General features: G+C 41.1%; 2 protein-coding genes across 3 annotated transcripts; one reads left to right on the forward strand and one right to left on the reverse strand.

The window, feature by feature from the left end:
- Nucleotides 1-351: 351 nt before the first annotated feature.
- hmgb1a (high mobility group box 1a) lies at nucleotides 352-4519 on the reverse strand. Its single transcript, XM_080780460.1, has 5 exons — nucleotides 4407-4519; nucleotides 1906-2072; nucleotides 1618-1763; nucleotides 1189-1363; nucleotides 352-1040 (listed from the first exon to the last, which is right to left on the reverse strand). Exons 2-5 carry the CDS (start codon nucleotides 2065-2067, stop codon nucleotides 879-881), a joined length of 645 nt encoding a protein of 214 aa, XP_080636586.1. The 5' UTR covers nucleotides 2068-2072; nucleotides 4407-4519; the 3' UTR covers nucleotides 352-878.
- Nucleotides 4520-7187: 2668 nt separating this feature from the next.
- Nucleotides 7188-26179, forward strand: uspl1 (ubiquitin specific peptidase like 1). Of its 2 annotated transcripts, XM_080780565.1 has the most exons (9): nucleotides 7188-7366; nucleotides 9250-9409; nucleotides 10756-10878; nucleotides 11410-12358; nucleotides 16155-16265; nucleotides 18564-18693; nucleotides 20760-20885; nucleotides 22364-22524; nucleotides 23600-26179. In XM_080780565.1, exons 2-9 carry the CDS (start codon nucleotides 9281-9283, stop codon nucleotides 25408-25410), a joined length of 3540 nt encoding a protein of 1179 aa, XP_080636691.1. In that variant the 5' UTR covers nucleotides 7188-7366; nucleotides 9250-9280; the 3' UTR covers nucleotides 25411-26179. The 2 variants fall into 2 exon arrangements, with proteins under 2 accessions (XP_080636691.1, XP_080636692.1); XM_080780566.1 differs by lacking the exon at nucleotides 7188-7366 and having other exon boundaries at nucleotides 9269-10447.
- The last annotated feature ends 598 nt before the right edge of the window (nucleotides 26180-26777 follow it).

Below are 26777 nucleotides of genomic sequence, written 5' to 3' on the forward strand. Positions count from 1 at the left end.
CATAACAGTAGGTACCGGTAATGACATCTCCCACTCAGACAGCTTTTTGCAGACATAAACAAATAAGAAAAACCCAACATTCTTTGCGAGAACCATGTGCCTACGCCCAACATGTTTTGGAACACTACTGGCCAAATATACTACGTCATTGCAAAGATATCTACAATTGTATTATATTTTATTATTTCTACCTTTTAGGCGCCTATAGTGACCCCCCGCCACACACACACACACACACACACACACACATATCAAGTGACAGTTCATTCTTTCAAAAGCATATCATGAAACCTTTGGAAACCGTCCAAAACTATAATGTAGTCCTGCCTTTAAAACAAAATAAAAAAGAGATTTATTACAAAATGTTTATTGACATCATAAGCAATTTAAATTCCAACAATAAACAAGGTATTTTTTTTTCTTTTTTTGAAATTACAGTGGTACTCAAAAGAAAATTAACTTGAATACGTCAATTTTGATATATGCCATGAAAAAAAGAACACAGGGAAAAGACACACTCAGACTGAACTCAAAAGTTTTTTTTTTGTGCTGTGCACCTCTAGCTAGGGTAAATACTGAGCCCACCTGTCCCTGGGCTATAACCCCTTCAACTGTACCAGGTGGGATAGTGGTCTAGGAACTACCACTGGAAAATATAAGACTGGCAGAAAGATACAGACACGTTACTTTTGTAGTGTTAACTATACAAAAACGGAGAAAAAACAACTGTACAGCTTAAAAATAACTGATATACACAGCCTTTTCATTTTGTTTTTTTCCCCAACATACTAACTAGTTTTTTTATCCATTAAGTGAAGTGTGTACAAGTGGATTAAATGCTTTATAAACAAGGAACTGAGCACAATATGTAACTGAATTTACTCGTCATCATCCTCGTCGTCATCCTCATCTTCATCATCATCCTCATCGTCGTCATCATCATCATCCATCTTCTTCTCCACCTTGGGTGGGGGTTTCGCCACTGGTACAGCGCCTGGTTTTCCCCCCTTACCAGTACCAGCGCGGTAAATTGCAACTTCCTGTGGTGCCGGGAATTAAATATAAGTTACTCTATGAACACTGCACGCTATCCTACTTTCCAAAAACAAGTGTCTACTAAACAACTTAAACCATGCCGAATGCAGAGTACACTGTAAGACCATGTAACGTAAGTCCATTTATTTATACCTTCTCATACTTCTCCTTCAGTTTAGCTGCCTTCTTCTCAAAGGGCACCTTATCCTCTGATGCGGTGCCATTCCACATCTCTCCCAGCTTCTTGGCAACATCTCCAATGGTCGCACCAGGGATCTCACCCTTGATCTTACCGCGATACTCCGCGCAGAAGATGAAGAAGGCAGATCTGAAGAAAAAGGCAAGAATAGTGAGCGGGCTGTGGCAGCAGGTGTCACTTAACCTATATGGCTTTTCTAACCATATGAGTCCCCATTCTGGGCATGCAAACATGCAAACATTTGGTGAAAATAGATCAACAGTAGATCCAAAAGCTTCCAATTATTGCCCACTATTTTAGGCAAAGCGATTTAAGTGTTTAAAACAGCCTCTTGCATTGTAGATGAGGCTCAGTCAAAAGGAAATGTTGACAGCTGGACTCACGGGGGTCTCTTGGGGGCATTGGGGTCCTTGAACCGCTTCTTCTTCTCTCCCTTGGGTGGAATATAGGACTTCATCTCCCTCTCATATCGCGCCTTGTCCAGTTTGGCCATGTCCTCAAACTTGCCCTTCTCCTTGGGAGACAAGGTCTATAAAAGGCATATAACACATGGCGATTAAAGTACCCATAGTTACTCTAGATGTATCCTACACTAGATATATCAGGTGTAATAATGATCTACTATGGTTATGTGTATAAAATGTGTAAAAAAAAACTTCCTTTGTACATACAACCACCTTCCATCTCTCTGAGCACTTCTTGGAAAACTCTGCAAAGTTGACTGAGGCTTCTGGGTGCTTTTTCTTGTGTTCCTCCCGACAGGTCTGAACAAAGTAGGCATAGGAGGACATCTTCCCCCTTGGCTTGGTCGGATCTTTACCCATCTTACCCATCGTACCTTAAAAACAAATATGGCCATTTTAATAAGATGCAAATCAAGTAATATAATTACGTTGCAATCATCATGCCTATATACTCTAATTTTTCTTCTTTAGGGTTGAAGATAGAACATTTATATACACTTTACTACACTATTTGAGTTATGTAGCCTATACTTTTGTGTTTGTACTCCTCGTAGGCCCTATTATTAATTATTTTTAAACAAAAGATGATCCTTTCAGGTTCAATCCCTTTTTATTATTATTGTGGAAGCACATTATTGTGGAAGCATTCCCTGTAGTAGATTTTCTCATTGTTACCCTAACATTCATAAAGCCTACAGCTCAGCTCATGTTCAGATGTGCACCAAAGTAGATCATGTATCCACTATTAATGGACTATGCCGGCCTACAATTTGATCTCCTCTCCCCGCTGTCAAACTACCCAGTAAACATACCGTTAAATAAACACATCCGGATTTGGAGGGTCTGGTGGAAAATGTTATGAAAACGACCATCTTGTCATTGTTGTTTCCCGTTTCTCTCATCATAACGTGGAAAAAAACCTCAGTGATTCACTGGCTGTCAAACCTAAACATCATTGTTTCAGACATGACGACGCTCTCACTAGAAAAATCACTAATAGTCTACTTATATTATAATTGTTTCCTCGTAACTAGAACATAAAGTGTGCACTTAAAGTCATGTTCACTGCGCTAAACTATAAAAGTTTATGAAGTTCAAGAGTAGAGCACAAATGACTTCTCTACGCAATTATGTTTTAAACCCCTAAAGTGTTATATAAAGCAACAGCATTGTGAATGCGTATAACTTTCGCTTCAGTAAACGTTTGAAAAAGAATCACACCAGGAAACGTCACAAATGTGTTTATTAAAAAATAAAGAAAAAAATAAAGAAAAGAAGAAAAAAACACTATAAACCTCTTAATTTGTTATTACGTGATCATCATGTATGACGAGTCGTCTTTCCTTTTAGTCGAGTACAAATTCGATATTTTTTTTCAAAATCTGATCAAAATTCTAACATTTCATAATATCTCTCCCTGTCCATGTTAACCGCTATGTAACTCGCAAGTAATGTGTGGAGTCTGAACTAGTAATGGCGCATAGGCTTCTCGTTGAGGAAAAGGAGGTCAAACACGACGGCAATATTTCTTCTTCCATTTTGGGAGAAAGGCTTCTTCGTGAAAGAAAGTCCCCCTCAAATGTCTCCCTCCGTCTTCGTGTTCGGTTTTTAACTCGACAAACACGTCCACGACGCCCGCGAAGCTGGCAACAAATTTCCCCGGTAGAATCCCATTGCACTGACCGTGTTGTATAGTAATACAGTGGGCTATGTTGTAGTGAGTTGGTTCCTATGAGCGCGGAATGGCCGCTTGTCTTCATCCACTAACATGGAGAATATGGCTCCTTGTCTTTGTGTCGGCAGCGCACAGCCATTGCACTGCAATAGAGGGCAGAGCGACCGCGGCGCACCAACCTCTTTACAAACAGCGATTTGGACACTTTAAAATTATCGGAAAAATAACGCGATGCCGCCATTGCAACGACGAAAGACTGGGCTTTTTTTCGCTGTTATTACATTTCATAGTTTCGTGTCGGTTTCGTTAGAAAACCCGGTTAGAAAAAGTTGGACCACAACTGCGCCTCTCCCGTTTGCCTCGACTGCCTTGTTTCCTATGCGAATACAGTCAGCCATTACAGTAAAGCGCAGATTCTCGGTGATTTTTTTTCATCTTTTTCACTTAGTCATTTGGTCAAATAACTCACCCTATATATATATTCGAGGATGTTGTGTCTTTTTCCACGTTTCGTATTTCTTACCTAAATTCCCATATGCTTTTACAGTGTTCACCATTTACAGGCGTTCAGCCTCGCAATATACACTCATTACACTGCAATGCCAATGGCTAGCATTGTAAGTTAGCTAAACCGTGTTGAGCGCTGCCCAGTTGTCCGTTCGACATTCCTTATTTTTTACACGATTACTACCGTGCGAATCGCCACGATACTGGCCAAAGCACATGACAACAATATTAAAAATTATTCTTATTTACAAAAATCTACGTTTTGGCTCGAGCCGATGAATAGTTTCCATTTTCCTCCTTTCACAAAGCTCCTCGGTCCACACTCCCCGTCGGAGTCATGTATCTGCTTAGCGTTAGCGAAATTAATTTCTTTATTTTTTTTGACGTTCCGTTAAAACGGAAAAATTCGAAACTGCAAAAGCATTTACGTTTGAATTCTATTAACGCGTGACTAAGATTTTTCATTAATGTTAACGCCATTTTCATCATTCCCGACACTTTGAATTGTCTGGTATGGGATACTTACCACTAGGTGTATGTCTGTATGGTCTGTATGTATCTCTCAATGCTCTGCAATGGCTGTGTGAGAGAACAAACAGCAGCGGTACGCAGTGTCTTCAGCCCGACACTCTCTAACATTACTCCCGGTGGGGCTCGCGTCCCATTGGCCGGCGCCTGGAGTAGGGCCCGTGCGATTGGACGGAAGCTTTTCATTGTTCTAATAGAACACGATGCGCCATTGGCTCGCCTTTGTGGAACGTCATGTAACTTTTCTGGGGCGCGTGGATACAAAAACATCTCGCTCCGAGCAGCACGCTGGTAGTAGTAGTAGTGTGTTTTGCCATAGTATTGAATTCACTATGGAGAGCCCCAGTGTACTACAGTAGGCAAGGAGTACATGAATGAGACAATATACAGTGGATCGCCTGGTGAGAAAAACACTTGTACAACTGTGATGGGAGTGTGTTGGTGGGCGTTTCCCACCACCAGCCAACACTATTGTCCATTCACCTCAGCCATTGTTAACTATGCCTGCAAATTAGTACTTTGATTACATAAAAGAAGAAGATCGTGTTTTTGAAATTCTAATGGGGACTTGTACAATGTGATTGTTTACATAATTTGGCAATGATTTTGACCCCCACAACATTGTAATATGTAGAGACAGCTTGCATTCATTTATAAACAAGTTTGGCCTTGGGTTTACATTACATGGCCCATGAACGAGCGTGTGTTTGTTTGTATCCATCAAATGTACTTCTCTCTTAAGGATTGCCATGCATGCTATAATGAGAATAGGCCTAACATGTACCATTTTAGAGGATTAAGCATATAAACGTTATTGACTATAGATTAGTATTATTTTCTTTAAGCACGGTCTCATTGAGATTATTTACATAACTGTAACTAACAACTGTATTGTGTATCATCGATTCATCATTGATAATTAGGGAGTATGAGTGCCCATCCCGTTTACAGTCTAGCGACTCTAGCCTATACTCTATGCAGTGCCCATCTAAACCTTCCAACCGACGACATGAGCCGACTTGATGTCACTTGGTTCAAATAAACATGTGAACTCAAACTTCTCTGAAATAATAAATCTACTACTACTAAAAATAAATAATAATAATGATGATAGCCTATATTGTATAACATATTGTTTGTTAGTTTGTTTTAACATTTGATTGCCAGCTAGGCTTCATGGTTGATCGATGATGTTTTGTGTCCTCTTGCTTAAACCAAAACACATCGGAATCTATCTCTTGTCGTCACAATGCAATACATATACTGTTCAATGTCTGTGTCTGCCAGAAATGCCATTAATTAGCTATAGTGTATTGTCATTCATTATCAATATCATGTGTTTATTCAAATGTTCTGTGATTTTGTAAGCTATATGGAGGCTATTATTGTAAAACAAGTAGCATATAGGCTACACGTCAAGTAATTATGGATATATGCGGTGCGGCAGGTCTATTCATGTCATTCACATGGTTTACTCAAGATCTAGGGAAGACAACTCATTATCATCTGAATGCGCTGCAATAAAGTAATAAATAATAAATGTAATTCAAATCTGTAACCAGTTAGCATACATCTTGACCTCAAGTTTACACTCCAACTCAATGACAAATAATCATAGAGAATTTTATATTGAAGCAAAATGATAGCCTATGCTCTAAAATGTAGGCTATTATGTTTAATGACATGAGCGTGCGTGGCTATACGTGCACGCTCGTGTGTTCTTTCTTTCTAGCCTATTTCATGGTGAAACTTAAATACTACATGTATGGAATTTAAACATTTATTTTGGAGATTTCAAGTAAATTAGGCTAAATGTTATCCAAATAAATATAGGCATATTCGTATTATGCTCGTGCGTGACAACTGATTTAGAAACAAAGGAAATGGCTGACGCATAATTTATTCCTATATGCCTGGATTAAGAATGGGACAGATAAACTGATTTCAAATGCCAATCACAATTCCCGTACGCAAGCCACATGCTGTGTGTGTCCCTGCCCCATTTTGCATCAAGACGAAGCAAATGACAGAATGCTAGCCTGCTCAGGAGACTTGAAGGCTACGAGTTTATGCATTCTAATGAGTGTTCCCTAGGAAAGATATGCAAATTAATTTTGTCATCATCATCATCATCATCAAGAGGAAAACAGAGGACAGGAGAGCAGCAGATACAGGAGGGGCTTATGGGGGGGGGGGGGGGGGGGGTAAAGGAGGAGGCATACATAAGGAAATGGGATGGGATGGGATACTGGATACACATTACACAAGAGATTGAAGCAGGACGGAGGGGAGGGGGACTCGGGGAGGCAGAATTGTATTTCAGAGTGGGGGAGAGGCTGGTTGGTTCTCTACTGAAAGCCTTGTGACGCGAGGTTAACATTCTTCTAGTTCTAGACGTAAACTTAACCTCTAGAACACGCAGTTCCTACACAAAACACATTCAGGTGGTATTAGAATAGCAGCCCAGGTCAGCAGATTTGTAATGTTGCGTTAAGTGATTACAGTACCATCCATTAACTTCAAAATGTAAAATGTGGAGATTTCCCCCTTTGTGCTAATTTTCATTGATTGCATAATTCCTCATTATACAATCTTATCTTTGGGCTACTAATAGTCAGACAACTGGCGATTAAATGTGATTTCCCGTCAAACTCGACAACGTTTTTAAGCATTAACATTAGTTTTTGAAAATGACTGTAGTAGCCATTAGTTGTAGTTCTCCTAGCAGACAATTATTTACAGTCACGAGCGAAACAACCGCTGCGGAGCGGAACTTATGTTCGGCGACAAAGAGGGGAAGAAAAGGAGTGATGCATACGTGCCGGTAAGCGGAAACGGAGCGTTTCAATCACGACAGAGTAAAAAGGCGCACATGGAAACACGCTCGTCTGGATAAATTGAGGATTATTGAACCTGTGCACATCTACAAACGAAGGCGTTCATATTAACATGATGTTGGTATGTATTCTTTGCATTGTTTTTAGTAAACACTCTGGGTCTGACTCTGAACTGCATGTACTGTGCTTGTCTGTGTCTGACTGAATGCTTGCTAATGTCAGTGGCCAGCTAGCTAACTTAACCAAACTGGCTAACGTCTAACTTAACCAAACTGGCTAACGTCTGAAGTTCAGACTCTAGTTCAGACTCTGAACTAGTTGATAGTTGATATATATCGTTACATTGGCTTGACGTTAACTTTTAAAAGTTCCGTCCCTTTTAAACTGTTTTACATCTTGCAATAAATGCACAGTACTGCAGCTCATACCCTACCTGCTGTCTGTGTATGATACCGTTTATTGTTGTTAGGTGGTGATGGTGGTTGGTTGTTGACACAGACGAGGCAATTTTTTAGAAATGTTATACAATTTTTACAGTTGGCCCTACCCTATCCACCATCTGATGCACTTGTTAATTGTATTGTTATCGCAGCTTAAGTTTTATTTTACTTTACTGTGAATTGGTAGCACCATGTGGAGCACGTCATGTCACACTAGCTCTGGTCCATAGCCCTAATGCTAGTTCTGCCCTGCATGCAGGGTAGAATTAGCATTAGGGTTATGGACCAGAGCTATAAATGTCTAACCATTATTTAAGTGCACACACTTACATAGTAGGAGGGAGAGACAAATTAAACTTCCTTCAATCCTGAACACTGGACAACGTTATAAGGAATGGACATTATTCAAGTAATACCAATTTATTGCACTGTTACAACTTACATGTCTCACTTAGAACCTTATTGGTATATAAGCTTTAAGGTACTACTCATCAGCTATTTTCAAGTGGCCGAAACGAAATGTGTACTGTGTATATAAGGCTGAAGTGTTTAATGTATATTTTATTTGTAATAATGATCAAAATAAGTATAGCATTACGTAACTAAAGCTGTCAAATTATTGTAGTGGAGTAAAAGTACAATATTTGCCTCTGAGATGTTGTGGAGTAAAATTATTGAAAATCAAAATCAGACCCATCTGAAGTGAGTGGTGGCGCTGTACTGTACTTGTACTGTACATACTGTAACACTTGGTGGTGAACAAACACTATTTTCGTGCTCGGACACAGGGACAGACCCAGCCACACACATAGCTGTCTATAGGAGTGGTTGCGACAATCAACAAATACTATTGTACACTACTATATTTGATCCATATCAACCAGAAGCATTGATGATTGTTAGCTTCCAGCAGTAGTTCTCAAACTTTGGATCATGGATTTGAAAATGTTTTGTGCCAGGGAGCCGTCTAAACCTATATAGAAAGTTTTTGGAAAAATTAGGACCCAACTTTGGGAACCACTGGCTTATTATACCTTTGCTTATAGGACCCCACCATATTACAGTCATTACTAAGATTGTATAACCACTTTAAACATGGCATTCCTATTTTGGGTACTGTACTGTATGTCATTAGGGGCGGACACACACACACACAGTCACACACACACAGTCACACACACACGCACGCACACACACACACACACACACACACGCAGAAATATTAGCTCACTATGCACCCCATCACATTGTGAGCTTGTAGGTTGGCTAATTTTGCTATTTGCCTTCCTTTAACAACATGAACCCATGTGTCCCAAACATTTGGCTAAAATGGCAGATTTAAAGCTGTTGTGCATCGCAATTTGTTTAGATTTCTATTTTCAGCGGGAGCGATTTAGTGTAGAGAGAAAAGTGACAGGACTGTGGACTGAAGTCCCTTAAGTAGTTAAGGGAGACCTTTGACTAGTAGTAATTATTTTGTCTAAAAGAGGTCTACAACCTTTCTGTTGTGTATATATTTGAATGCAGTGAGTAACACATTCCTGGTGTTTTATTCTCTCCTCAGCTGTTTTGGACATGAGACAGGTTGCAGTGACATGGTAATGTTTAGTGAATGGCATCGGACTGTCTCAGACCAGAAGATAAGCCACGTTTTGCCAATGACTGATGAAGACACTGGTTTGGGGGCTGCTTTGGCCCAACCACTGGCAGGGTATTTGGGAAAAGTCAGTTGAACTCATTGCTCATCTTCCTCTCCTTGCTGTCCTCTGTGCAAAGCTTGTTTAGGCCTGGAGAAGAAAAAAAAAGAATACTGTTAAATTAACAGTATTAATAGAGCGTAAATTGAGCAACAATGGAAATCTTTGGTTTAGAAAGGCGAAAGGTTTAATAGTAGGTTGGACCTTACTGTGATTGCAGTGATGCTGAACATGCATTGAGCAGCATGTGTTGATACTGTACTTGACTGGAAGAAAAAGGTGTACTACTAGTCTAGAGCTGTCAAATGGACTGTTAAAGTTGTGCATCATTGTTTTTCACTGATATTCTGGTAATATCCACTGCATGGTGATACGTTTTGCTAAAACGCCTCTGCATAAAATGCCATTGTCCAAAATGTGTATGTGTGTGTGTACCACTACATGTAGCTTTGGGCGGCTGTGGCTCAGGAGGTAGAGCAGGTCGTCCAATGATCCGTGGGTCGGCGTTTCGAACCCTGGCTCCTCCTGTCCACATGTCGAAGTGTCCTTGGGCAAGACACTGAACCCCACCGTGCCTCCAGTGGTTGCCACCATTGGTGTGTGAATTGAGGACGCTGGCGTTGACATGTCTCCGTTTCACCTACCAATGTATGAATGAATGGACCATTGTAAAGTGCTTTGAGTAAGCACGTGCATAGAAAAGCGCTATAAAAATGCAATCCATTATACCTTTATTAACAGGGTTCTACAATTGCCTCAATGTGTAGGTGATCGACAACAAATCTATCATTTAAACAAACAAAATGTCTTCAAAAGACATTAGGTTTATGCCACTTCATTAAGCTTTTTCTCTAGTACTCTTATCACATAATATGCTGTCTGTAAAAATCCATTTAATATTTATGATTATATTTGACATAGTTTGTTCACTTAAATGTCTGTATACCTGTTTGAACACTTTAATGTGTGGAAAAATGGCAGTTGTAACAGAAAAAGAAGAGGATGGAAGCAGCAGTTCATTCCTCTTGGGGTGGCTCTAGGAGTTGTATGAGGCCTTCGGCAAAGGTTTTATCATTTATGATTATGAACACTCAAACTGTTACTCACTGTGCCTCTATCTTTTTATTACCTGCAGTTAAAAGTCGGACCAATGAAAAAATTTGATTATGTAGTAAAATGTTTTAAATTTGTACTAATGAACAAAGTTTGTAGTAAATCAATAGAATGTCTACTATGAATGCCCAACACACCCCTAGGTCCTTGGGTTTCAAAATGTGTTACTTCAGAACTAAGTGATCAGGCTCTATAAAATGTATAATAATAATCTGTTTCATTTACATTGTGTTTTGTTTTGTTTTGTTATGTTTACAAAGGTTCAGGAAAGGGCTGCTTCATTAGATCAGTGTCCTTGGTGTGCTGTCAAAGGCTTTAACTATCCTTTGCGCTCATACCACATCAACTTACAAGACAAGATCACCCTCTGTACAAATCCACAGGTGAGTTGAAATGCACACACGGGTATCTTGAAATGCTAGTTGTACAGTTAGTTTTGAAGAAGCAATCTGATTGGTTGAAATGGCCATCTACCCGTGCTTCAAAGTTCAAACAAGCATTATTATGGCACACCTAATCAAAACGTAAAAATAATTTGCGCTGATGAGACGGTCTCGCAGAACACAACCGGCTGAGTGTCTAGCCTAGCACTTTGCAGTGGACATTTGTGGTCATAGTGGCTAAATCTGGCATTCAAATGTATGAATATCTTATTTAAATTTAATTGAGTTGACATGTTTTTTAAGGGTAACTAGCTGTTGTATAATTGCAATATTACACTCGAGGGGGTGCTTTAACTAGATTATTGGCACTTCAGTGATGCTTGTGGAACTTGGCTAAAGCCATGTTCCTGTCTGACCGCATCACTGGTGTGCCAATAATTACGGTAAAGCACACCCTCTCGTGCAATATTGCTTAATTTTCATTCACTTGTATCCTTTGTAACTTAAGTGTTTCCTCTCTGTGTATTGTAGTGCCTCTTCCCTCTCGTCAGCCGGCCTTTAGAGGATATCTTGGCCAGCCTGGTAGCCGCAGAGCCCCAGTCTGTGCTCAAAAGAAAACAAACCGAAGCATCGGAAACGAATGGGCTGAAACGTCCGCGATCAAGTGCAGATGATGGTCCGGTGCCGCAAAGTATTGCTGACCTACATGTCGGCAAAGCTGACGGCTCAGAGCTTCCACTTGGAAATGGCCAGCACCCTGTGTCCAAGACAGAGGTTGAAGAAGTTAATGGCCATCTTACCCCACTGAAGGAAGGTGAGAGAAGTGATATCCAAGACCAAGTGCCGACACGCTTGGATTCTAGTTCTGCTGTACTGGTGGATATGCTAGCGACAGATAGGCCTCAGCACTGTTCATCAGTCAAATCCTTAACCACAGAGAAGGGCATGCGCCTCACGTCTCCCCTAAAACCACTGGATGCCCCAGGGGTGGAGGATGGATATTTGAGTGACATAATGAGCCCACCTAGGGCAGCATGCATGTCCGGCGATCCAGACCCCAGCCTGTGTGCTTTGTCAACAGAGGTGGAAACGATGATGTGTTCATCGCCACAGTACAAGAAGCTGCCTGTTAAGACAGAACAGGACGTAAGGGCTATGGAGAGTGATGAAATGTCTACAGTGAAGGGTGACGTGGACATGAAGGCTTACCCAGACGATGTGTCCCAAGGCAAGAGCAAGGTTCACCCACAGACACGCACTGTATGTCCACTGGAGCTTGTACCTGTCCCACCCCAGCTTTTCTGGAAAAATGTGGACAACCTGTGTTGGCTGGACACCCTGCTGGTTGCTCTGGTAAACAGTAAGACACTGAGGAAGTACAAGCCTACTGAGCAGCCTCAGCAGTCGCCTATCGGGCAGATGATGGAAATGCATGATCAGGCTTGTGCAATGATCCAAGCCCACCAGCAGACTTATACAGGTGAGTGTTTTGTTGTTGTAATGCTGGACAAGACAATTATGTACTCAACCCCCGTACTAGAGTCAAAGTATAGATACTCAAATATGACTCTTCTACAAGTGGAAGTTGCCCAGTCAAATTTATACTTCAGTTAAAGTACAGAAGTATTTGCTTTAACAAAGAATACAAAAATTGTTTTCAATGCAATGCAGTTGTCCACACATTCTGTGTAGTCTTGTCACTGCTGCCCCTATAATGGATCACTTCCCACTGGCTCTCAGTGAGGAGCCCCCACTCGATATCTTAAATGCACAGCCTCTAATCACTGAACTGGCTATCCATTTAAGAAGAGGTTGCAATTTGTGGAGAAGGAATTATGTACCGGTACTAATCGTGTTTTGTAGTGGACCAATTCTACCGTATGTGGGAAGTGGGAACGTTGAGTAACTTGTAATAACCACAGACCTTGTTTGTAATGTTTCATGAAAATCTCTTGTCTGTAGAACATGTAGAGTAAAAAATTATGAATTACTATAATGTTGTGAAGACAAAGATACCCTGATGATGTTAATTGAACTCTCAGGAGTTTTAGCTTCATGATTGTTTCTTTCTGCCTGCCCTCCAGCCTTTATTTATAATATAGAACAGTAGTGAAATCAATGCAGGAATATATTTTCAGCATCCATTTCTCTACATTTGGTCCAATTCCAAAGTGTTAATGATGGACAGCACTTCGCACTGAGGTTATGAAAATATTTTAATAGACGATGTTTTGATTATTGTCATGTCAAACCAAGTCGGGTCAAGCAAGCTTTCTATTTATCTTAAAACGAATGCCTCTGCACATACGATTCTTACTTTTTTTCCCTAACCATAAGGTTTGGTAATCCACTATCGGTAGGTAGTGGATGTCATCAAATTCACTGAAAACGTGGCTCACCATACCTATCGGCAGTTTGGTTATGTTATGGCTAATGGCCCCACACTGATTCTATTTAGAGTAGACACTAGACATGATGTTGGCTGTCGGAATGTCTAGGCCTCTTAGTGAAATGGTAGTAGTGTAGTGGCAGTCTGAGAATACAATATAACTAATGTATAACTGCAGGTAGTTCTATCAGTTATTACATAATCGCCTGATTCCAATTATTTGAGATAATCTCAATAATTAATTTAGCATAATAATTGGAATTGTTTCCATTCTTGTTCATACTGGACATTTTCAGAAAGAGAAGTAGCAGATCTACAAGCTCCCAACGCCTTGCATAGCGACTCATAGAGCGGCTATTTCCACTATTTGAAATTACATTCAGTCTTCATCAAGTGTCAAGTAAATCAATTATAAAATGATTAAATATGGCTGGTCGTACATTAATCATTTAGATTTGATAAGCTTTCTTTACAAAGCCTAAAACAGACAAATTTGTGTATTTATATGTTGAATGCAAAACAAAAAAAATGAAATTGTATACATTTCACCCTATACAGTAGTTTTATTTGGTCTCACTGCTCTTCTATTGGGAATGTTTGATCCTGTGGTTTGGTAGGACAACCAAACCACAGGATCAAACTGGTACTGCCTGTACTTTAGGTCAAAATCTAATTCTGCATCTCCCCGACCAAGTATCCGGTAGGTTCCGGTCATTTGGCACTTACTTGATTAGAGTTTGGTCTAAAAAGATAAGAGAATGAGGTCCATGTCAACATTTTAGCCACTGCTAAACGGTAAACAAGTGTCAAAAGACGGAGCACAGTGCGATCAAGGAAGCTTACAGAAAGAAAGGAAATGGTCACGTGACTGGGCTGTGCCATGACACTTTCATGGGTGCCAAACTCACACTGGAAGTTCAATGAATAAATGGCTGTGAATGCAGCCGGCCGGACCAGCTCATAACAAACATTATTTTGGAACAATTGAGACCTTTGTCATATAATCGGTTCAGGAATATAAACGAAGACATATCACAGGACAGGTTGTTTTCTAATCACTTGCTTTTTGATGTGCACAGTATATAATTTTATCTGAGCAGCAGACCATTGTTTCTGGCTCGGAGGTATCGCGAGATTTGGCTGCCAGACAGGAAACGGTTATGTGGGAAGTCTCGTGATACTTGGTACGTTCAGAAAGGTACTTCGTGCTCTTTAGATACCATACCTCTATACAAATTACACAGTGTACACATCGAAAAGCAACACGGCAGTCAATAATGCATTATGTCTTCTGTTTTTTCCAGAAGCGATTACTTTACAAAAGGTCTCAGTCATTCAGAAATAGTGTTTGTTCATGAGCTGGTCACTGAGCTCTCATCGACTCCAGTGCATTCTGACGATCTTCCGGGTGTAGTTTGGCTCCCATGAAAGTGTCCATGAAAGTGTCATGGCGCAGCCCAGTCACGTGACCATGTCCTTTCCTTCTCAAAGCTTCCTTGAGTGGGATCAGGAATTGTCCTGACTCTCTAAATTTAAATATGCCCTGACCAGATCCCTACTGTAGTGTTCACTTTGGACTGGAGATGCTTTGCTGAGTTCTGATTCACGTCTGTATTTAGCACAAAACCATTTGTCTGGTTGTGAGAGCTTGAGCTTTTTTTTACCTGAATAAGCATAAAAACCACATTATGCAACTGTGTCTATAGGTGACAACTGTAGACTCCTATGAAGAGTGGTGGATTTAGAATGATATTGTTTGTGTCGTCTCTCTTAAACTGTCTGTGACAGGGTAAGGGTTAGGCAAATATTCAGACATGCATTTGGAGCAGCCTTTTTTGTTGACTCACAGATCATTTGTGCTTTCCTATTGCAAGGCCTTAAACCAAGCAAGGATCTTGCATGATGCAATTATCCTTTGGCCACATGGTTTGGAAACCTTGCTGAAAATCCAGTAATGGGCATGTTTAAAATAATGTTTTTTTTTTTTTTCAATGTTTAAAATCATGCCACACAAAATGTACTACAAAACTGTGCAAATGGAAATGCAACTGGATTGGTTATTGGGCAAACCATTCTCGGAACCGTTCTATGATTCCATGGAAAAGTACTAAAAGGGTAGATCATGGCTTTGATACTTGTTAGGGAAAAAAACAGTGTTTTATTACATTTAGGTAGTTGTCTCCGCCAGGCCGAAGGCGTGGCAGACTGTTTTTGTGTGTGGGTATGTGTTTGCATGTGCAAGCGGCTAATCGCCAGCACCATTGGACAGATCTGTGTGAAACTGTGCACGCACACCCCCTGGAGGTCGGAGCAGGACCTCTGTCTCAAATGTAATGATATTTTGTAGATTCTAAGACCATTTGGATATCAGAGAAAATCTGAAATTCAAATTTAGCACATTATGTAATAATGTAGACTAGAGACGTGAACGGAGCGTTCATGTATTTCCATAAGTCTTGTAATAGAGAAGATCCTGCATAATGTCAAGTTTACAATCATTAAAATTATAAGGCTAAGACCTGAGGAAGGTTCTTTCTTGGCAGATTAGAATGCTGTCTGTGCTGGATCCCCTTCTCTGTTCCCTTAAACCCAAACCACACCAATGCAGCTGGTTGCAACTCCTTGTAACAAAACAGTTTTAAGGACATGTCACACCAATGCAACTCCTTGGGATAACCACACCAACCGTTTGGTTGGTGTGGTTTGGGCCTCAAGGGTTTGTTACACCGCCTGTTTCTAAGCGTGTGTGCAGAAGTATTTATTAATAGTTTTACTTCAGTATTTCACTATGCATTACAAACCTTTTATGAAAAGCTAGATCTTTTTAGTCCAGGTCACGTGTGAAGCGCTGTAAGATTCTCACATTAACACATTTCTGTGTTTTTAGATGGTGTTCTGAAGGTGCCAAAAGGGATACTTCAAAAGGTTAACAAAGACTTGCGAAGTCTCAGGATGTCCGTATTCAAACTGCTGCAGCCCAAGCTACACTGTGAACTGGGTAAGCTAATTCACTAATTCACACCGGAGTTCCTAAGAAGCCTTGACAAATATTAAATCAGTTTGACCCACATTAAGGCATTTCAAAAGTATTAGTCTGAAATACAATAAACCAATTACAGACGGCAGAGGAAGAGATGAGGAGAGAAGGAAGGAAGGAGACTTTTGAGAGGGATTGAGGAGGTTCATGAAGGGCAGCTGATTACAGAAATAGAGGGAGATAAGTGGATTGAAGTGAAGCAGAACTGGAATCAAGTGACGGAGATGCAGATATTAATTCTGAGAAGACAGACAAGAAATAGATAAGCAGTAAGCAGTAAGAAGGGGAAGGCAGCAGGTAAACAAAATGGCCTAAATCTTGAATGAAACAATCCTAACTGAATGAATAGGTTTGCAACAAACTACATACAGTATTTGGACCGAAAAGGAACTGAAACAGAAATTTGTTAGGTTCACATATGGTGGAAATAATAATTATAAAATGTTTATAATTGGACATATTTTGAATTGGTGCAACCACTTCCTTACGCAGCTTTGAGTGTCTGTGGGTGGCTGGCTGTGTCCGAGCACAAAAATAGCGTTTGGTTCATTTCACAACCAAGTGTCACTGTTGCGCAGCCTAACACACACACACACACACACACACACAAATCTTTATTTGTATTCACATTTTACAAGAAATTTCTTGAACACAAAAAATAGTGGATGCGCAAACTTGAGAAAACTCTACAACAAGTGCTTCAGATACAGATCACGGGTATACAGAAAGCATCGCCTTCTCCATATATGGCGACTGCCAATTATTGCAGACACTGAACAGAATTTTGCAGATGCCTTAGCTCGGCTTGGGCATGCCTGCAATCTGCAGGCCCCTCACGACTGATTTGTGGACATTACCGAGGCTTCCAAATATGAACACAAGTAGTTTACATCTGTAGCCAAGCTGTATAATAGCATCCTTAAGACGCTGGTACTTAAGCAAGGAATGCCTCTTCCAGACTGTGGTCAAATGTACATGCCACTTCCAAAATGGTCACTTCTCTACTGTCCTCATCAACAACAATATCTGGTGTATTAGCTGTGACATCAACTGTATATATGATGATTTCGGGTGTGACAGTACAGTATAGTGACGGTACAATAGAGGGACCCCCACATGGTAACTCTGTCATTTCTCAACCGTTTGGGATGCAGGGTGGCTCGCCGGAACCGGCCCAGCCCCCATGGGCATGTTCCTGGGGGTCTGGAGGTTTCGGGGACCCCCCGGGGACGCCCACACAGAGTTGCACCACTTACTTCACACCAGTGTGAACCTTGTGAGACACCTTAGGTGACTTTTTCTAATTCAGTTTTAACATTATTTATTTGAAAATCTTTATCCATGAGTTTGCTATCCCTCTGACATCATATCTCTCCATACACTACATACACTAAAATGATCTACCGGTAGTTAAAATAAGTCTAGACATGCAGTATCTGTGTAGCCTTAACCCCCTCCAGATAATCATTGGAAGTTGGCAAAGTTGCATTGGCATTGCTATGACCACTCTGCAGTGCTAAGGGTTCCTGCTGATGTATGTATAGGTGTGCAGTAGGGTGTCAGAGTCATGATGAGAGTGTAGGCTTAATCCTATTCAAGATGAATGAATCATATGTTCATCAGAGATGTGATTGAGAGTTCTAATTGCATGAACCCTAGCGTCCCTATTCTGGGCTTATTCATAATGGGTGAACAACAATCATGCATTGAAAATGTGTACAATATATGTAAATGTCATGAGCTTGTAGATTACTATTTCTGGCAAAGAGACAAATATACTTGGTCAACAAAGTATATTGGGTTTAATAATAATTTATTTTATTATTATTTATAATGCACTTTACATTCCATGGAATCTCAAAGTGCTACAATAGGCAAAGCATATAATCAAGAAACATCACACGATTAAAACGTCACACAATTAAAAACATTAAGGGAAACACAACAATTTAGAACATGAGGGCATACAAGTCAAGGCAAGGTTAAATGGATTCAGGGGAAAGAGGTAGGTCTTAAGCCCTCTCTTAAAAGAGTCAATCGACTGTGGCGTTCTGAGGTGGGCAGGAATGGCGTTCCACAGTTCGGGGCCAACTGTGCAGAAGGCCCGGTAACGGGTAACCCATGGTGCGTAGGTCGGGGTTGAGTTTAAGACTTAAACCTAGTATATACCAAGTGGTAAAGGTTATGCTGAGCATGTTGAGCGTGAATGTTATTGCTTTATCCAATCATGCTGTAACTCCATAACAATGTATTTCTCAGGTGACCAGGACATGCCAGTGTTTGCCCTTCCCCTCCTCCTCGCAGCCGACTCTTGGGCAGAGCCTCTTTTCCAGGTGGCCTTTCGCTGGGAGTTTGAATGCAGTGATTGTAAAATGTCCACAACGCAAAAGTAAGTAACAACAAAATTAAACTGACTAGTTAATTTATGATATGACATAAGTGGATCTGGCCTCGATCGGAGAATCTCTGATTCATTACTCGTCCGTTTCAGTGTGCAGAATGTATGTTGGTTGAAATCAGGTGGTATTCTGGGCCAGATCTGACTAGTCTTGGTTTGACTGGCCACAATCAAGACGTCACTAATTGGTCCAGGTCCTGACCGTGCTTGCTGGGATAGACTTCACATACAACATTGTACTTCCTTGTGTGTCCTCAACAGTACACGCATCAAGTGTGAAGTCAATTGGATGAGCAGTTTGAGAGATTTACAAAGGACGAACTTATAGACATCCAGGTGTGTGGAATTTATAGATGGAACATCTGGTCATATTTGTAGTATCTTAAAGACAATGTATACTTATTTCAGCAGGTTTTTCAATTTCGAAACATACTTTCAGAATAACGGTACACTAAATACCGCGTGACACAAAAGTGCACAGCACAAGCTCACTCTATTAATCACACACAAATCTCAAAGAACATATGGTGCACAATCGGTTGCTATGCTAGCCTCATTCCCTTGTGCACCATACTATTAGGAACTCAGAAATGGTTTGTTTTAGTCCTCTTAGCTAACGGCAGATTGTGTGCACGTTTCGTAGAGTAGTCTGCAAGTGCAACCCACCACCCACTTATGTTACAGAGGAAAGAAGTGTTGTTGCCTTCACTAGCACTGTCTGTGTCTGGCAGACGGGTGAGACAAATTGTTGATTTTTTTTTAAAAGTTTGACAGTCGACAATATTACATTTGAACAAAAGAGCGCCAAGTGACTGTCTGCTCGATTGTGAAGCTAGTGTTGTTCCAGGTCCATTTTACTCGTTAATCGAGTAGCCAGAACAGCTAGAACCAGCCTGTTGCAGTTTTGACTTTAGTATGCCACAAGAAAACTAGATTAAAGTTGTTATAACTTACTATACGCAGTATAGTTTGTCAGATTGTAACAGTATAGCCGATATTACAGTTGCATTCGGTAGAGGTAGAGATGAGGACAGAGAACAAGACGGATGGAGAAGGTGCATAAGGGGCAGCTTATTGAAGATCTACAGAAATAAAAGGATCATTGGATTCAGAGGCAGAACTGGAGTCAAGTGATGGAGATGGCTTGGCCAGTTCCCTTGAAAAAGAGACTCCTCAATGTGTTTTACTCGTTAAATACATGAGATGACAGGCAGCCAAGAAATAGATAGAAAAAAGCAGTGTGAATGAATGGAATGGAGAGGGGCAGGTAAATGCTACCCCTCCATTTGGACAGCACCATGAAAAAGATAATATAGCAATGGCAATGCAACACTGACACGTTTGAGGAATTTGAGATATGCATAAGTGATATCGGTTGCAGATGACATCCAACTATTGGTCTTAACAGCTTAGTGCTCAAGACGTCTTTATAATTTCACCCGTAGAGGGCCCAGGACATGTGGGCTACGTCACCGGGCCTTTTTTTAACTATATAAAACTCAAATTAAGGCCCTACCTGTGCCCTCATCAAGACATCCTGTACACTCAAGACACTGCCCCCGCTGCCACCCTATTGCCAAAGCGCCAATGCTCGCCCAACAGTCTGCCGTCACCCAGGCGGATGCGAAGGGTGAGGTCGCTTCTCGCCCTCAGGGCGTCTTACTGGTATTTAGTATTTAGGTCATAATATGCGTTATGCTTGGAGTTGTGCATTGTTGCATTGCTTGAAAGTAATGACAATATATTTACTTAGTGTTTAAAACAAGTGTCAAGTAATTTATATGCTGGAAAATAGCTCCTACATTTTTGCTTTGCTTGTGCTTGCACTCTAGATCAAATTGTAGGTGGTGTGTCGGGTTGAAACTGTTTCTTTTCAGGATTCCAAGAGAAAAATAAGCAAATATAGCAGATCGACGTGCTTAAATCGTGTTTCTGGCTTGTAGATATGCTACTTTTGATACTTTCCTGTGATGCTGTAGGGTGTTAATTTACGAAAAAACACAAAGATAAGATGTGCCTGCCCGACAGCAACAATATATTCCTGCTCTCCTTTTCAGGGTCACAATGCCTCTTCCAACTTTCACAAATGTTGTCCCGGATTGGCACCCACTGAACGCTGCTCATCTGGCCCCGTGCAATACGTGCTCAAAGACGGGTCAGAAGAGGGTTATGATGCTGGAGGGGTGAGTTGTACAATATTTCGTGTGTTTTGGGGGGGGGGGGGAGTTCTGTTCTTATGAACTTAATTGACTGGCCTTTTAAACATAGAAACCCTAGCGTGTCTGTGCTGGGCATGTCATAATGGGCGACTAATAGCCTAGGTGAAGATTCACAGAGATTATCCAATCTACAAACTCACAACCTGTCTCATTGCAATGCGTGTGCAATGTGTGCATGTAGATTGGCTATTGGTGTTTGGTTTGGTGTAGAGGGGGAAAAAAACAAGCGGACCAAGTATAAACTCCTGTGGGGACCCCGGTCAACAATATAGACGGGGTTTAAGTGTTTAATTTCACTGACCTAATCAGTGTGAAGAATACATAATTATGAAAATGCATATAGAATATTTCACATTTAATTTGGTCATTCATACTGGTTGATTTTATTCATGCTGAATTATCAACCACGTTTCGAAAAATAATTTGCTTTATTGCCTAGTAATTTTCGCATTCTGTGTGGATGTACAAACAGTTTAAATTAATACAAATTAATTAAACTTAAATGCTGAGCTGGTGGTCATTGTAGCATGTAGGACATTGTCTAGCCTGCAATGCTGTCTATTATTTAGTTAGCCTTAATGGGCTTGCTAAATATTTCAAATAATGAATAGATAGGAAATAAGCTCCCTTCTTCCATAGTGATTGATTGAATACTTTATTAATCAGTCAAACACTTAGTCTAAAAGGATATCACCGAAAAAGGTCCTTGCGGTCTTGTTTCCATTCAGGTCCTGGGGTAACTTCATAATCATGACATGAAGAATAACGACAAATTTCAAATCGTCACACAAAAAAAGACATGTATAGGTTGTGGAAAAAGGGGGTTATAAAGAGGTGGGGAGGAGTCACTTGGCTAAGGGAGGAGCGATCATTTCCTCTCCCTTTGGCCTACTGAAAGGTGGATTTGCAGGCCCATTTTAAAGGACGCCAGTGATTAGCATTTGTTTAGGGAAGCTGTCGGGGCATTCCACACTTGGGTGGCAGTGCCATAGATTCGGCATACCTTACTGGAGTGCCCAATGGCACGTGTTGCCGTGGCGGACACCAACACATCAGTAGGCTGGGCGGAGATGATGTGCGTGGCATCAAGTCAGACCTATAGAGTAGACATGAGCAGCCAATGATTTATTTTCTACCTACAAATGTTCTTATGTTGATTAAGTTCATACTTGCATACATCACCTCGATACAGCATCGCCGTATCGGCTTAATAGAAACAGGACCGTCGGGATATACAGTATATAAATGCCCTGGTATACCATAATACCATGTTCCTGTCCAAGCCTATATATCTCTTTACATACAAGTTAATTTGCAGGCAAGGGTTACATGCAAGTTAATTTGCAGTCCAGGGAAAACATCTATTATAATTCTATATAAATGGATTAATCTTACGTGTGTGTGTGTGTGTGTGTGTGTGATTTCCCCCCCCCCCCCCCCAGTGTGCCTCCAGTATTTGCACTGCACTTTGTGGAGGGGCTGCCTGACAACAACGTTGGAATCTACTCCTTCAACTACCAAGAGAAACGTTATGCAGTCACCACTGTCATACAATATGACCAGGAGCTCAAGCATTTTGTCACCTGGATCTGTCAATCTGATGGTTTGTATAAAACAATATACATTTTCTTTTTATTTTAGACATTTATTTTTTATTTTATACTAAAAAAAATATACCATTTAACTCTGGTAGCATAAATGTAGTTAACCTGTGCCACCGCCTGCGTCCACTTCTCTGTCTCTGTTTCCTCCCCGCTGCAGCCCCATGCACATACTCACTGTAACCATTGGCTATCATTAGCATTAGCGCACGCTGTTTACCTGTCGCCAGAAATGTTTACATGTCGGGAGCGATGCGAAACAAAGTCACAAATGACATCCGAACCTTGGATGGGGGATGATCACTAAGGACAGCGCTCTTAGATTCCGAGTTATGGAGGTTTGAAAATCCTGCTTTGAACCGAGGTAAATGGAGGAGTTGTAACGTCCTATAGCTGGTGGTGACAGAGGCGTTGCATTGCAACCGGATCAATCTTAATAGCTGCTCTGGGGCTCAACCACTATAGAGCGTCCCAGTCTCGCCCCCTTTCATGACGAAGCCAGGCCCAGGAAATGAATCCCAATGCATTTTCCCCTTAGACATTTCAAAAAGTATTTATTTAAGTGTTGTTAACTTTAAAATGGGCTTTAAAAGTCTGTTAAAGCTTGAACTTTCAGCAAACTGAAGCCAATGAAGGGTGCAGAAAAGTTGAGAGACTATTGTTGTTGTGAAGCAGCTTACTGTGTAGATGTTTACTTAGGCACACAAGTTGACATTAGGCATGTCTCTAAACTGACATGGTCGTCTTTATAAAAATGTAATAAAAACATGATGCATATATCAACTGCAATGCCATTAGTGTCACGCGTTCACATTTCCTGGGTTTTACACAAACAAGATGTGAACTGTAACACTTTGTACTACTTCTCATGTGCAATACATCTAGTTAGTTCATTGTTAATCTCTGTTAGTCTGTTCTGAACACAAACGGCAACTTTAGCTTTGACAACCAGGCTGTAATTATTTGTGTCTTTTGATCTGTTGAGCGCCTTCTGGATCTGGTGCATGTTGAAAATGTTTCACTTACTGTGCACATTGTGTAACAATGTAATGTTTGTTCCATATCTACTCTACACAGGATCATGGCTTGAATTTGATGACTTGAAGCATCCGCACTGTGTTGCCCATGCAAAGCTGCCTGTCCCCCCTCAAGACATCCACATAATCTTCTGGGAGAGTGAGACCGACACAGATACACTCCCCATTTGCGCGCCATCAACCACTACGGAACCTCCACAGTCAAGAAAGGAGATTGGCCTCAGTCTGAGTGACGACGACGTAGGGGCAGATGAAGAACTGACGTGGTCACCAGACCAGTCCATGGTTGCGTCGCACAATGACACTGAAATTGTCAACGCTCTAACTGACAACGCTATGGACACGACGGTTGCAGCAGATGCATCCATAGGTTCCGCCACTCTGCTTGACGCTTTCGAAGGCCTCACTCACAGTGACATTATCACACTCACACTGTCGGAGGTCAAAGTAGACGTGAATGGGAAACCTCTGGATGATGACCAACTACCTGCCGCTGCCAGTTGTGCTGCTGGGAATAATGTTCAAGAAGCTTTCACCTCTCCAGACACCTCCTGCTCTGCCAGTGAGCTGCTGCCAATCCCAGAGGAACCTGAACCCGAGCTGGATGATAACTCATCCATTGAGCCTGCATTTACGCCTGCGTCCAAGAGCAGGAGAGGTCGGAGTAGAGGTAAAGGCAGAAACCTGCCTGGACATGCAGCCAAAAAGGCCGGGTCAGCAAAAGTAACCCCAACGGCTCTTGCAGAAGCCACACCACCAACAAATGACCAAGCCTCTCCTGTGTTATCGCTACAGTCTTCCCCACAAAAACGTTCTGAGCTGCCTTCCTCACTTGACCATAATTCCCGCTGGTCATACCTGCTTAGCAGGCACCCACTCGCCACTGTGCACCCTGTCTACAATAAAATCAATAAACTTCAGAAACCTGCAGCTACGCCGATCATACAAAGGAAGCCCAGGGAACCTGTCCCCATCCTCTCCACACCCAACACGGTAAGAAAGCAGCAGGCCCCATTTAGACCCCCTAAATGCCAGCTCAGGAGAGCGGACATGGAGGACCTACCACTGAAGGCCGCCGCAATGTATGGTTCGTTTTGCACAAAGGGTACTGATTCCGCTGTCCGTACCCCTCACACCCCACATTCCCCCCAGACACATGCTTTCACGGCTCCTCTGAATGGCATATCTACCCTTCAACCCCCTGCCTCCCAGAAGTCTCCTGTCTTGAACACACTGCTGATGGTGTCTAAGGCATCACCTCCTCCCCCAGTAGCGATGGAACTCCAGAAAATATCCCCTGAGAAACTTGATAGCCGCTTAGTAAAGACCCCTTCTAGCATCGGAGATACTGACATCCTCCGGCACAAGCTCCTAAAGAAGTTAAGAGCAAAGAAGAAGAAGCTGGCAAAGTTGAACCAGATGCTGTGCAACCAAGGGGCAGCCGGAGGTGAGCCAGTTCCTAGACCAGACAGTACAGACCTAAGCTCCCCACAGACCGTTAGTTCAAGTACCTACGAAGGCTCCACTTATGATGAATTCTTCGCAGACCTCTTGTCGCCAGCCACAACAGCTAGCAACCTGTCACCAGACAGCACTGACGTCCTGCTAGCTGGCACGCAGGAAGGAGGTGATTACTTGGAACCAGGGAGGAACACTGGTGGTGGAGTGTCCCAGGTAAACATGGAGACTCAAAAACAAAACAATGGCCTAGCAGAAGTGCCTTCTCTGGCTGGCTACATGTCTGCAAACGATGGCAACCTACTTGAAGAGTTTATTTCTGGGGTGGCCACTCAGCGGCAGGCTGAAATTGAGACAGAAGTGCTTAGTGAGCTGGATCTTTTTAGCTTTTAGGCCCAGAGGGAAGATGTTTGTTTCTTTGTCAAACCTACAGTGCTATGTAACAAACATTACACTTCTCAGTCACACAAGTAACCACTTAAACCATATTTACTTAAGTGACTGGAGTCCCCCAGTGATCTGTTTTTTTAAATTGTCTCGGAGTCTACATCCTCAAAATAATTTCAGAGGAATAGTCTTCATCATGTTGGTGCTAGTATTTAGTTGGACTGATTAATTCACCATCAGTAAACTACTGAAGGGGGAGCACAGTTTCCCTAGGTGAAGTGCTGTATTTATTTGTTTGGATAATCTTGAGTACTAATGTACATCTGCACTTTGCATATGCCAATCATGGATTTATTTCAAGAAAAGGCATTGTTTGTTAAATAGTTTGTTTCCTCTGATTATAGAAATTTGTCTGAAATTCATAAGAATAAATTTATTACGGGTATTGTAAATATGTTAACGCATATTGTCATGTGTTTAAATGTATGTAAATACTGTAGTTGCCACAATAGAACAAACTTTTTCAAAGATTCTGGTGAATGTCATGTATTTTGTGCATTGGAAGACAAGTTAATTTTTTTTCCAGTGGGTATTTATATTCAGAAATATCGATATATTCGGTACCTTTTATCAATGGATTTCACAATCAAGCTGAAATTGAACATAGGCATTTCCATGGACTGACAAAGGAGTGGAGTGGAGCTTATGTCTTTAAACTAAGTTAAAGAAATGTTGTGTTGTAGGCCACATGATAGAACATAGCACTACATTATGATCAAACAGTTGGTAGAGATTTATTTTATAAGAACTTGGACACGGAACATTGGCTACTGCAGTGATTTCCAATTTCCAAAACTGTCTACCACCAGAATACCTTAATGTGATTTGATTATACCAGGATTCGGCATTTATTTATTTACCACTTCAAATGAAAATATTTAACAACAACTCATTTGTATTGGGTGTCTGTTTCCTGATGGCAGCCAGATTTTGAGTAAAAGATTACTGGCAAAAATACACAAGACGAGGCTAACCATGTGCTTTGACACTAGACACAATAGAACATACATTTATATAGAATTTAACTTATGTAATAGTCTTATAAAACCATGAGACCATTGGTATAATTTTTTGATACATTATTTATTTACAATGTCCAATTTGTCAGAGTTAAGAAACAGAATGATATGTTCCAAGTGTCCTTGAACAACTCTCAACAACTGATCATTACAGTGACTGGCTAGATTATAGATGCAAATTCTACTTTTCAAAATGTGCTATTTTTGTTTCACTTGAAGAGATAAGTTTCATAATTACCAAATTGATAATCTGTGTACATTTGTTGAATCAGTGTTTTATGTTGGTGGCCAGCT

The sequence above is a fragment of the Protomyctophum bolini genome, assembly GCF_963924005.1.
Source record: "Protomyctophum bolini genome assembly, chromosome: 13".
In the NCBI taxonomy this organism is placed as follows: Eukaryota; Metazoa; Chordata; class Actinopteri; order Myctophiformes; family Myctophidae; genus Protomyctophum; species Protomyctophum bolini.